Consider the following 12,871-nt stretch of genomic DNA (forward strand, 5'->3'; position numbering starts at 1 on the left):
CTAAAGGTAATCTACAGATTCAATGTAATCCCAGTCAAAATGTCAACAGAGTTCTTTACAGACTTTGAAAGAAAAATTCTCAACTTCATATGAAAAAAAAAATAGAATAGCTAAAATAATCCTATACAACAAAAGCACTTCTGGAGTTGTTGTGTTTTTTTTTTTTTTTCCAAAACCACATAATGGAAAAAAGATAGCATCTTCAACAAATGGTACTGGCCTAACTGTATTTCTACATGTAGAAATACATATAGAAAAATGCAAATAGATCCATATTTATCACCCTGCACAAAACTCAAATCTAAGTGAATCAAAGACCTCAAGATAACACCAAACACACTAAATTCATTAGAAGAGAAATTGGGGAATAGACTTGAAGATATTGGTACAGGAGACAACTTCCTGAACAGAACACCAACACCTAAGACCAACAATTAATAAATGGGACCTCTTGAAACTGAAAAGCTTCTGTAAGGCAAAGGATACTGTCAATAGAACAAAATGACAGTCCACAGACTGAGAAAAAATCTTCACCAATCCTACATCCCACAACAGGCCAATATCCAAAATATATAATGAACTCAAAAATGAAATGCCAATAAACAAAATAACCCAATTTTAAAAATGGGGCACAGAACTAAACAAAGAATTTTCAACAGAGGAATCTCAAATGGCCAAGAAGCACTTAAAGAAATACTTAACTTCCTTGGTCATCAGGGAAATGCAAATCAAAACAATTCTGAGATTCCATCTTACAGGAGTCAGAATGGCTAAGATAAAAATCTCAAGCAACAGCACATGCTGTCGAGGGTGTAGGAACACTCCTCTTTTGCTGGTGGGAGTGTAAGCTTGTATAACCACTTTGGAAATCAGTCTGGCACTTTCTCAGAAAACTGGGAATAGCTTTACCTCAAGATCCAACTATAGCACTTCTGGGAAAAAGAAAGAAAGAAAAAGAAAGAAAGAAAGAAAGAAAGAAAGAAAGAAAGAAAGAAAGAAAGAAAGAAAGAAAGAAAGAAAGAAAGAAAGAAAGAAAGAAAGAAAAAAAACATTCCACATACAGCAAGGATATTTTCATAATAGCCAGAACCTGGAACAACCCAGATGTACCTCAATGGAAAAATGGACAAAGAAACTGTGGTACATTTACACAATGGAATACTATTCAGCTATTAAAAAAAAAAAGAAATTATGAAATTTGCAAGTAAATGCATGGAACTCTAAACAAATATCCTGAGTGAGGTACCCAGGCCCAGAAAGACACACATGGTATGTGACTTACTTATAAGGGGGTTTTAGCCATATAGCATAGGATAGTCACAGTACAAGGCACAGACCCAAAGAAGATAAATAACAAGGAGGGTCCAACGGAGGATGTATAAACTTTACTTGGAAGGGGAGATAGAATAGACAGAGGCAGTGGCTGAAGAGAGATAACAAGGTAGGAGCGGAAGTAAAGAGAGTTAAGAAGGTTAAAATCAGACCTGGAGAGAGAGAGAGAAAGAGAGAGAGGACAGAATACCTATAGAAAAAAAAAGATACTGGGAATGGAGATATCTCTGTGAGAAGCTACAAACCTAATTCAGTTTAGGCTCCTGGGAGGATATGAGGGTGATTCAAGCAGAGACTACTAGTAGCAGAGGCCATAGAGACTCGAGAAAACACCCTCTAACTAGTCTAGTAGAAGGAAGGAAACACCAACCCACCCACGAAAACTTTGACCCAAAATTTACCCTGCCCACAAGATGTGCAGCAATAAAGATAGAGCAGATAGAGCAGAGATTGAGGGAGTACCCAACCAATTCCTGACCCAACCAAAGACCCACCCTACAGGAGAGTGCCAACCACTGACACTATGAATGATACTCTGCTAAGCTTGCAGACAGGAGCCTGTCAGAGTTGTCCTCTGAGGGAGTCTATCCAGCAGCACCTTAAAACAGATGCTGAGATTCACAGTCAAACATTGGTAGATTAGTAAAGTCTTATGGAAAAGTGAGGGGAAAGAGAAAAGGACCAGGAGGTGACAGAATACCAACAGAGCAAACTAACCAGAGCTCAGAGTGGCTTGCTGACACTGAAACATCAACCAAGGATCATGCATGAACTGGACCTAGGCCCCCTACAAAGATGTAGCAGATGGGCAGCTTAGGTTTCATGAGGCTCCTCTAGTAAGGAAAGTGGGGACTTCCTCTGACAGGGACTCACTTGCCAGCTTTTTGATAATTTCCCCCTGGCAGAACTGCCTTGCCAGGCACAGGAAGGAGGACATGCTCATTCCTGATGCAACTTGATACACTGGGGTGGACAGATGAGGGAGCTCCCATTTTCTGAGGAATTAAAAAAAAAATTCTGTTTAGATTCTTTTGACAAAAACAGAATAAAGACAAAATTCCTGCTCTGACCAGCACAAAATTTGGCCTGTTATGTACACTGTCTTTCATTCTGTGTGCTGTGTGTTTTAAAAGTTAAGTCAGAAGGAAGCCCTTACTGATTAACCGGGATATAAGAACAATAAAAAGGAATATTTAATATAGAGCAAGAGAGAAGTCGTAGAGACATAATAATCTGTCTTTAAACAATGAAGAGCTGGAGCTGTCATGAAACTCCACGTGAACTTGCCAGTATGGTTATACAAGACAAAATTAAAACTTGTGTCTCCACAAAGAAGGCTGTTGTAATCGTTTGCACCAATTCAAACCGAAGAAGGACTGCTTTGGGAGACCACTGATTACCTAACAACTTGTTGGGAGTATCACTCACAAAGGTTTGTTAACTATTATCAGTGATTTTTCAAACTCTAATTACGTTTCAATTCTCAAGAGCTGGATGAAAAGACAGCAGTTTCTGGGTTTAGAGTAAAGGCCTGAATGTCTAATCAGCTCCCAAATGATACTTGTAATATGTAGACCACATTTTGAGAAGCAAAGAACCTGTTCACTGACTTTCAGAGATAATAGTCAGTAATTCTCTGGGAGGAGCAGAGGAAACAGAGAGGTAAGAGTTTTACATGCACACAGTGGTACTTGAAAACACAGGTGTTGGGAGCATTTCCTGAAAGCAAGAGATATGCTACAAGTCCATTGTCCTAAAGAAAAAGTTCTCACTACATGTTTGTATCTAAAACAGATGGAATGATCCATTTTCATTAGAAAAGGCCAATTATTTTCAACAATTGGACTTAATAGTACTTAATAGTTCTATTTTAATAATTCTATATTAAATTCAAGAATTTAAGTATTGGTCTAATTTATTCAACAAAAGTTCTTCAGAATTATTCATTTATCCCCACCCCTTTTGTGCACAAACTTTGCTTTGTTATACCACGATTTATATATACCAATATTTTCCAACTGGCTGAGTCATCAGTATTCCTCAAGATCCTTTGTCTTCTAATCCCTGGGGAAGGCCAGGGAAGTGTCTTGAAGCTGAACTCCTGTAACTAGACCAAGCAGAACAGAATTTTACCACACCAATATTTATTTTAACAACCTCCTCCAAGCATCTAATAAGTCATTAACTTTCTGTCATGTAACAATAAGCCCAGCAGGTGCAGCACCACTTGCTGTCTCCAGAATCAGTCTTCTCATAGGCTAAATGCTTATGTCTATTTGTGATAAAGGTGATATATGGTAATCTCTCTAAGGGTGGCTATTTTTCAGCTTATACTTCCAATATTATTTTATACTACTCTGTATACAACATTAAGTGGATTTTAAATCTATAAAATTTCTCACATGGAATTATGACACTTAATTTGACAAAGAAACATTATATTATTTTAAATCAAATAACCGAAGGCTCCAATTTTTGTCTGGTTGTTAGAGTACATCAGTCATTTCTTTCTCTACTTTCATTGTGTGGCAGCATCAGAAGTTTGGAAATTTGTTATTAAAGCATGACATAATGGTAACATGGTTTTATACAGTGTTTGAATTATTCACTTTTCTATACACACTAATAAGATCAAAATGTCATTAAAGTGTTTTGATGAGAAATGGCAAATTAACTTCAAACATAAAACCCAAGATAAGTTGTTTTGATGGGATTGTACTCATTTATTGATTTAAAGTTATTTACATTTAATTTTAATGTTGTTAAAACTGTGTATTTTACATTCTTTATTATAACTGTATCATGTAAAAATTATCTTCCATAAGCTTTATACAACAAGTACCCAAATTTACTCCATTCTATCCCAATGTGCCACATAAGCATTATTTTCTATGCTGAAAAACCCACTAATGAAATGTTACTTCTAGTATATATTCTTTTCCAAAACACCCTCTGCTCTAATTGTGGGCTCAGAATGTAGCTGCTATTACCCACAACAAAATTTTAAGCCTACACAATTCCTGAGAAATGTTAAGCTAAGTTATTTCATTGTCATTCCTTTTTATTTGTAAATAACATCAGGCTTTGTTTCCCAAGCTGAACTGAAGCAACCCACCTCCCTCACGTTCTTAATTCCTTCTAAAACCCTTGGAATAATATTGTATGAGTGCTGTAAATGTTCTTGTTGGCTGTTCATTTTTCAGTAAATTTTTATTGTTTATTTAGTGTATATTATTTCAGAGTAAATACTTAATTTTATAGTAGCATACATTTTTATAAATTTGCTTCCTAAGGCCAAATAGATATGCTGATCTGTAAGGACCTATTCTTTCTTTCATACTAACCTTACTCTTCTTACGTTCCCAAAATCTAATAAGTCATTACTGAATCAGTGGGCGCTGGGAACAGTCATAATGGGCATACCATAATAGAAACACCATTCTCTTCAGTGTCTGAATTATTCCCTTCTCTATAAAAACTTTAGTAAGATCAAAATATTACTAAAGGTCTAGAGAGACAACTGCAGCACAGAAAAAGAACCTGAGCTTAGACCTCAGAAACCGTGTTTAAAAAAAAATGTTTGAAAAGAAAGAAAAAATAAAGCTGAGTTTAACCTCAGCACTATGAAGGGCAGAAACAGGGGTTTGTTGACTGCCAGCCTAGCTCCAGGCTCAGTGAGAGACCTTGTCTCAAAGGAATAAGCAAAAAGTAACGGAGCAGGACAACCTTGTGTTCTGGCCTCTGCGCGCACACACAGACCTGCACAAACACGTGTGCCCACCCCCCCAACACAGGCATACACCTTAGCACTACTGAACCCCAGCCTCCATCACGTCTTGCTCCATCTGCTTATAGTGCAGAACATCTTTCTTTTCTCTGCTTGTCCTAATGCCTTTTTCCCAGTAGCCTCTCTTTTCTTTCTTCAGGCCACCCCTACCCCGCTTAGGATGTTGAAGAATCTATTTCACAAGAAATACACCTCTCACTCTCTCTTCCTTGCAATTTTGCTTTTGGGCAGAGTCCAAAGCAGTCTGGTGAACAAGATGCGCATATAGTAACCATCATGACCCTCATCATGCTCACTCTTAGGCCAGCCTCCTAATTTGTCGTTCAAACGTGGTAAAGACCGAGGTCAAAGAGGAAGCAGCTGAGAGCTGGCCAGGGCAGCAGAGCACAGACCCCTTCTGCTCAGAAGGCAGGGCACTGCCACAGAGGCCCTCGGGCTGCCGCTGTCCACACCTCAGTGCTGAATATTAAAGGCTGGGCTTGCTCTAGCCAGTTCAATCCCTTCGAATCCAGAGATTCCAACAAGGCAGTCCGAATGCTGTCTCTCGGGTGGCCGTGGGGACGCTCTCTCATTCTCTCTCTAAGGGAAATCTGTGTTCCACAAAGATTCATGGTGTATTTGATGTGAAAGTAGTAGCACAGCTTCAGGTCTCCTCCAAAACTGAAATCTCCAGTGAGGGAAAAATAGAAAGTTCCGGGTTAATGAAACTGGCTCCTCCCTTCCCTGAGTCAATTCAAAGCCTTTGGAGCTCTGAACCTCCTTATTGAAAATCTGAAACATTTTGCTATTTTGAAAACTCGTGTTGTTAATCAAGCAATCAAGCAATCTTTCCTTCTTTCTCCTTTTTGACGTAAACACTGCAGGGATGGTGGCGTGGGGCTCCAAATGGTCTGGGGTAGGATTTTAGATATTGCTTTACTGGAGATCAGAAACAAGAGAGAAGGATCTACGAATGGTTTAAAACATGCTGGGAAAACGGTTTAACACTGTCTTGAGGAAGCGCTCATTTTCTTAGGTGGTTTGAAACAATGCAGCAGGTAGCTCCCCTCCTTTGCTCCCATCCTCTACCAGATTTGAAGATCTAAGCACGAGTTCTGTTTTTTGTACATTTGTTTGTTTTACAGAAAATGGTGACACTCAAGAGGCAATATAAGACTTCTGCCCTCACTCCCTACCCCAGGCACATTCATAGGAGACAATAAAGTAACACAGAGAAAATAGATGGAAGGCGCGGGTGGGGGTTGTGTTGCGCTTCCTGCCTTGGAATCTTGGTAGTTATATTCGAATGGGGAGCTTCGCACTGAAGAATAGAGATGTGTCTCACAGCTACAGTATTTGTGGGCAGACAGCAGAACTGACTGATCCTACCAGAGTCCTTTCCTTTTCTTAATCCTTCCCTGCCTATTTTAGTCGCTTCTCCACCCCGCCGGGAATACCATCCAGTTCTCAGTCCAGGTAGATCTGACGTCAAGAGATGGCTTTCGTCGATTTGACGTGTAAACACTCATTTCTATTCTGGCTGGGAAGGCTGGGGCTCCGCTCAGCCAGGAGACTGAAGCGCTTCACTGAGCGCTCGCCGCGCCCAGCCTCTCCCAGCGTGCCTCCCAGCTCTAGTAGAGCAACCCAGAGCCAAGAGCGGTTCAAAGCGGCTGGGTGGAAAGGTCGAGTCTATCCGGTGTTTCTCCGCTCTCGCTTCTTTTTCTCTCAGCCCTTCCTACTTGTGTGAGAGCAAGGGTGTGAGCCATGGAGCAGAAAGGCTGGACTCTGCGGTGTACTGCTTTCGCCCTCTTTTGCGCTTGGTGTGCACTGAACAGCGTAAAAGCCAAGAGGCAGTTTGTCAATGAATGGGCGGCGGAGATCCCCGGAGGACCAGAGGCTGCCTCTGCCATCGCTGAGGAGCTGGGCTATGACCTCTTGGGTCAGGTAAGAGTTTCCACTTTCTAGAAACTTTCTAGGGCTTGAGGACACTGGTGGGGCTGCAGTGAGAGCCGCAGATTGCACTCCCCTGCGCTCAGTGTAGCAAGCAGCTAGAAGCATTCCCCTCACCCCGCCGCGAGCGCGCGCTTTTAAAGGGAAAAATGTTTGCATTATTTATTGTTTGGGCTGAGCTCTGCCAAACCGGAGGAAGCTGCCACAGCTCAGCCGACCCTGTTCTCTCCGTTGTCGGCTTGATATCCGCTCCCTCGAGGTTTGGAAAATAAAATAAAAACCCTCCACGTTTGTCCGGGGAACTTGAGGTGCACACAGGCTCTCGCCTTCCTTGGGAGAGGCAGTGCGCCTGATGCCCCGGGGGCGCAAGCGGCCTGTGTCCAGAGCCGGCGCTTTCCTTCTTTTCAATATGGCAGCAAGAGCTCCCAGTCCTGAAGTCAGGGGCCAGGGAGGCTTGGAGATGTCCGCGCGTAGGGGCGCGCCCAGAGCTCGCAGCGGCTGGGACTACTAGAGGTTGGGGGGTGGTGGTGGTGATTTTAGAGTGGTACGGGAAAGACGCTGCTACATAAACCGTCGCCTATGGAGGAGTTCAGGGGCTTTGCCCCTAACTTAGGAAGTCCCGGAGCTTCCCAACTTTGCACTGCCAGTGTTTCAGCAGGGTCTACCTGCAGAGACGTAACTGTGGGGAAAGGGCCTCTTTCTGTCTTGTTCCTCGGTCGATGCATAATCATTTTCAGCGGGGTTTGGATTATGAGATAAACTGATGCCTGGACAAGTGTAGGCTGAATTAGCAGACAGTTGGGGGGGGGGGGGCAGGGCGCAGAAGCATTAAGTGGGAGCCTGGTTGGCAGCGCGATTCCCAAAGGGGAATCCAGAGGATGTGATTTCTAATCTGAACATTTCTTTTCCTTGAAATAGAGTCTAACTCTCTACCCTTGCCAAGCAAATTGTCCACAGTTAAGCGGGGGAGGGAAGAGTAAGGAGTTGTAAAACATTTTGGCGCGTTTTCTATTCTGGAGGTGGTGACTGAGACTCTGAAGTCACAGATGAGTAATCAGCGTGGGCGGTGTCAATTCCATACATCAACTCCACTAGGAAATGCGCCTTCTCTAGCCAGAGGCTTCATTCTCTAACTTTGAGAGCCAAATGGTCTTTGAAAGGCCTAGGATGAAACTCAATAAAATTCCCAGAGCCTTTTTTGAACCGTTCAAGGCAGTGCTTTAGGGACTGAAGACTAAAAGGAAGAAAAGACATGCTCTCAATGAATTCAGATCTAGAGGACTGTGAATTAAAAATAAATAAAGACACCTGAATGCAATTTGTGGGAGAGAAATTGTTGTTGGAGGTTTAATACAGCATTTTTTCGATAGCAAAAGGAAAATGGTAGAAGGAAATTTGGGAGACATGAAAGAAAGCTGCTGAAAATACTACTACACAGGGGTTGAGAAGTCAGAGGCTGCCAGAAGAGCATGGCCTGGAGAAGGCAGGTGTTCCAGGCATAGAAAACAGCTTACAGGCAAAGCAGACACAAAGCAGCTTCATAATAACTTTGGTCATTGTGTGCAACTCTTGAGCATTTGGGGACCAAAAGAGAGAGGAGCAGATGGAAATATCCTGTTGGGGACTAGAAGCAGCATGGGAATTTGATTGGGATGGGGAAGGTGGTATTTAGTCAGTGGTGTTGTGTTTGTGATTAAGAAAGGAAAGAAAACCGTAAAACTTTCTCCCACCCCCACATTGGCCCCAGACACACATCCAAATCTAGACCACTCTGCATGAAAATTCCTTTTCAAAATAAACTAACTTCCCTTTAGTCATTTTTGGGTAAAATATCATATTCAACAACAAAATTTGAGAAAACAATTTGTAAAAGACTAATGGTGCTTTCCTAGCTCTGCTTACTTCCCATTTTGTTTGGCATTTCTGAGACCATACTAAGTAATGACAAATATCCTAACATCAGAGCCTCATGATAAAGCTAGGAAGAGGGTAGAGACAAGGAGCAAAGCTAGCTGCCAGTAGAAACAGAGCCCAGCAACCCTAACCTTTTCTTAAGGCGTTTGACATCTCTTTCAGGTTTTGTCCACAGCTTGCAGTAGATTCACTGCCTAAGGCTCTGTTTTGGAGATAAGCCTTAGCATTTCTACTAAAATCAATTCTCTGGATGGTGAGAACTACTACCTTATAAAACATCCTTCTTTTGAAACAACACAATTGTTTATGTCGTAATTTTAAAAAATCAAACATCTAAAGGACTTAGTCAATTCACATTTTGTACTGCTTATGTAAGAAGACTTTAGCTCAAAGAATATTAAACATAGATCTAAATGAACCAGAGGGTGTTGATAACCACCAAAAAAGTGCACCTATCCTGAGGAGGGGCAGCTGTCTTAAATAAAGCACTCTTCCTGAAAGCACTGAACTAATGAAAAACCGAATCAGCAATAATGGCTGGTGATCATCACAACTGACTCAAACACTTTAGACTTGTAATATCTGGTTTTAACTGAATGTGGCAGTAATCACTAATAAATCCAAAGGGATTTTTTTTTCCATTCCACAAATAATAGTTGTCTGACAAGATATGTTTGTTTAAGTTGGAATGTTTTAAGAAATATCTTATGCAGGAGAATACCAAGGTACTTCCTCTAAAACATATGAAACACACGCATGCCCATTCTTACATGTGAAGCCAAGGATATATATGTACCAAGGCTAATCTAAAAACTTCTGTGTCTCCCTCACAAGGAAGTTAACTTCAGTGAGCTTAATGAGAGCTCCTTTTGTCAGCAAAAGACAACGAAGTGCGTCAGTTGATTTTTGGACTAGTCTGTATATATATTCTGAAGAAAGTACATTGTTATTTTTGATTTTTTTATAGATTGGATCACTTGAAAATCACTACTTATTCAAACACAAAAATCATCCTCGAAGGTCCCGAAGAAGTGCTCTTCATATCACTAAGAGGTTATCTGACGATGATCGTGTAAGTGTGCATTTGTTCTCCAACTCATGGGCCTAACCAATGGCTTTTTCTACTACTCCCAACAGAAGCGTTTGATCCTTTTGTATTGTAATCGTCATCGCTTATCTATATTGCTTATTATTTCTTTCTGTGGAATTATAATTGCTCATAATACGTTTAGATTGGATTAAGCTAAAAATGTTAATTTTATACATATCCTTGGTTATATATGGTATATGTTTACATATTTGAAGTCAAGTTTTGTGTGCTGAAAATCAGGGGTTAGCATTAGTGAAATAATTGACTCCATAGTCATTCGAGAGCCTTTTATATGTTATGTGGTAAATATGAAATATTTCTTCTTGAAATTCTTGAACTCAGGAAATGTAAAGATCACTTTAATATGAACCCAATGATGCCTAAGAAGTGATTAGCCCTGGTTTTCAATAACATGTCAGTATAACTGAAAAGATTTTTACCATTTTCACTGATAAAAGTATTAGTGCTTATGAGAAACTTATAATACATTTCATTTTGAAGTGTTTTCAAACATGTTATGTTGTTTTGACTTAAACTGCATCAGTATCAGCTCTTTTCACTTGTCTGTATACGAAGTCATAATTATTTGGCAACACCAAGAAATGTCTACAGTCAATATAGATGAATAGGGTAAAGACAATTTGAATACATGTTTTATATGCCTATTGATTTGGGTGTCTATTTTCAAGGTCAGCAGTTATGCTAATCTGAAAGATTAATGCATACATTAGGAGTACGCCATGTTAGGAAACACTGTATGCAGAATGCTGTCTTCTCTCTGACTGTGGCACTCCTGGAGAAATGCATGCTGATTGACCCCGTGTCTGTGTGCATGACTAATGTTTCTTAAGACACCCTGAGAATTACAGTGAAAAATTTAAATTCTTGACTCAACTTAGGAAATGAGGAGAAGAAAATGACAGAAAGGTGATGCTGCCATAACATTTGAAAATATTTGAAATATCGAAATCCTATGAATTACTTTGTGGCTCAGCCTGCTCCTAAATTTATTTATTTATTTTTTTAAGTAAGAAAGCAAATTAGGAGGAGAAACATTTTTGGGCCTTGAGCTGCAGGTTTCAAAAGGAGCATAACCTACCATATTGATGCTAATTTAACAGGACCAAGGATGACAATCCTACAATCATGTGGGCCCATCATTAGCTCTTTATGTCAACTTTTGGCTAGATGTGGTAGATCAAATTGGAAGCCAGAAAACTTTTTTTTTTTTTTTTTTTTTTTTTTTGTCTAGTGAGAAGATTTTATGTCCTCTACCAAAGTAAATGGCTCCTTGTAAGTGGGCTCTAAGAGTCAGGCCAGCTTCCACTACCCTGACTAGGCTAATCCTTGGACAAGGCAGGAAAATCCTTCTCTGCATAAATACACGCCCAACATTAATGTATGGGAAAGTCAAACTGAAATCATGGTAGAAGCTGGACAGGGTAGCGTGTACCAGCTATTCTCACCCAAAGTTTCTCATGCAAATGAACAGATGGTTTCATTTTCCTCTTTAGCTATCTCAATAAATTTTGGAGAAATCCCAAGATATAACAAAAGGCTAGTAATTGCTCATTAATAAAAGTTTATTACATGGGATTTTATACAATCTTATAAAAAATTAACCTCAGGTTAATTTTACTTTAGGAAATACCTCAGAAGCCTAGAAGCTTGCAGTGGACAAGATGCTATTTAGTACTTTTCTCAGACCAAAGCTATTATTTACAATAAAGCACACGGTACCTATTATGCACATAATCAGAAGGCACTGACAATTTTCTCCATTCCATTTAGTCTGCTCTTCTGGAGATTAATATGCAATTCTAGTTAATGATATTAATCATAGCATGGTTTGCTACAATTGGATGTTTATCTGATCAAATGGCAGAGTGCCACTTCTAATATGCTATTTTTAAAAATTGCTCTTGATTTTCACTTTGCTGCTCTTTCATAATTGGGAAAAATAGTCTTTATAATAAACCCCAAGAAATGCATCAAAAAATCTATCTTCAGAGACTGATGAAATTTCCAAATTTAAGTGGTGCCTCCCACAAAGATTTGTATGTGTCTTTTAGCAGCCAGCTTCCAAAAACCAAGAGAGACAACAGGCAATGTATTTCTGTGGTATTTTAAACCAAAATGATGGCGTTTGAAAATACAGATGCTTAGACAGTGAAGCTACTCCTGATGAGACCTGATAGACTAGGATCAGAAGGAAGGAGAGGAAGACTTCTCCTATCATTGGACTTGGGGAGGGGCATGTGTGGAAAAATGGGAGGGAGGGTGGAATAGGGAGGGGAGGATGGAGGGGACCACAGGGGGATACAAAGTGAATACAGTGTAATTAATAAAAATTTAAAAAATAAAATACAGACACTTTATACTAAATAATAGTGACTAATTGGTGGCTTTCCAGTCCTTCCTAGTATTTATAATAGGTTTGCAATATACTTTCTAATTGAAAACTCAAGGATGTCTTCGGCCTTCAACTGGAAATTATTTTTCAGTTTTTACTTTTGGATTTGACTCATGGAGACTCTCATATTAAACATATCCCACTGTAGTATGATTTGTTTTGTGTGTGTGGCCCTTTAAAGGATCCCTATTTGCTAAACAATTGGTCCATTGGGAATGCTTAGCCTTAGAACTGCTTGCCCATAGGATCTCCAGTGTCAGTTGCCTCTTGGACTTCTGGGAACAGGAGAGGATGTAAAAAGCCAGCAGAGGCTGAGAGAGATTGAGTAGGAATAGAGAAGGCCGTTGGTGCTGGAAGAAAGAAGATTGAAAAGGGTTAAGAAAAAGAAGGCACTCGATGCAAAAAA

General features: G+C 40.0%; 1 protein-coding gene across 1 annotated transcript in view; it reads left to right on the forward strand.

The window, feature by feature from the left end:
- The first annotated feature begins 6,623 nt into the window (after positions 1-6,623).
- The window catches only part of Pcsk1 (proprotein convertase subtilisin/kexin type 1), a 42,430-nt gene continuing 36,182 nt past the window's right edge, over positions 6,624-12,871 (forward strand). The window contains exons 1-2 of the mRNA XM_055604057.1: positions 6,624-7,042; positions 9,930-10,034. Coding sequence (XP_055460032.1) covers positions 6,863-7,042; positions 9,930-10,034 — 285 coding nt within the window. The 5' untranslated portion in view covers positions 6,624-6,862. The remainder of the gene's footprint in view (positions 7,043-9,929; positions 10,035-12,871) is intronic.

This window comes from Psammomys obesus, unplaced genomic scaffold (genome assembly GCF_907164565.1).
Source record: "Psammomys obesus unplaced genomic scaffold, mPsaObe1.curated_primary_1811, whole genome shotgun sequence".
Lineage (NCBI taxonomy): Eukaryota > Metazoa > Chordata > Mammalia > Rodentia > Muridae > Psammomys > Psammomys obesus.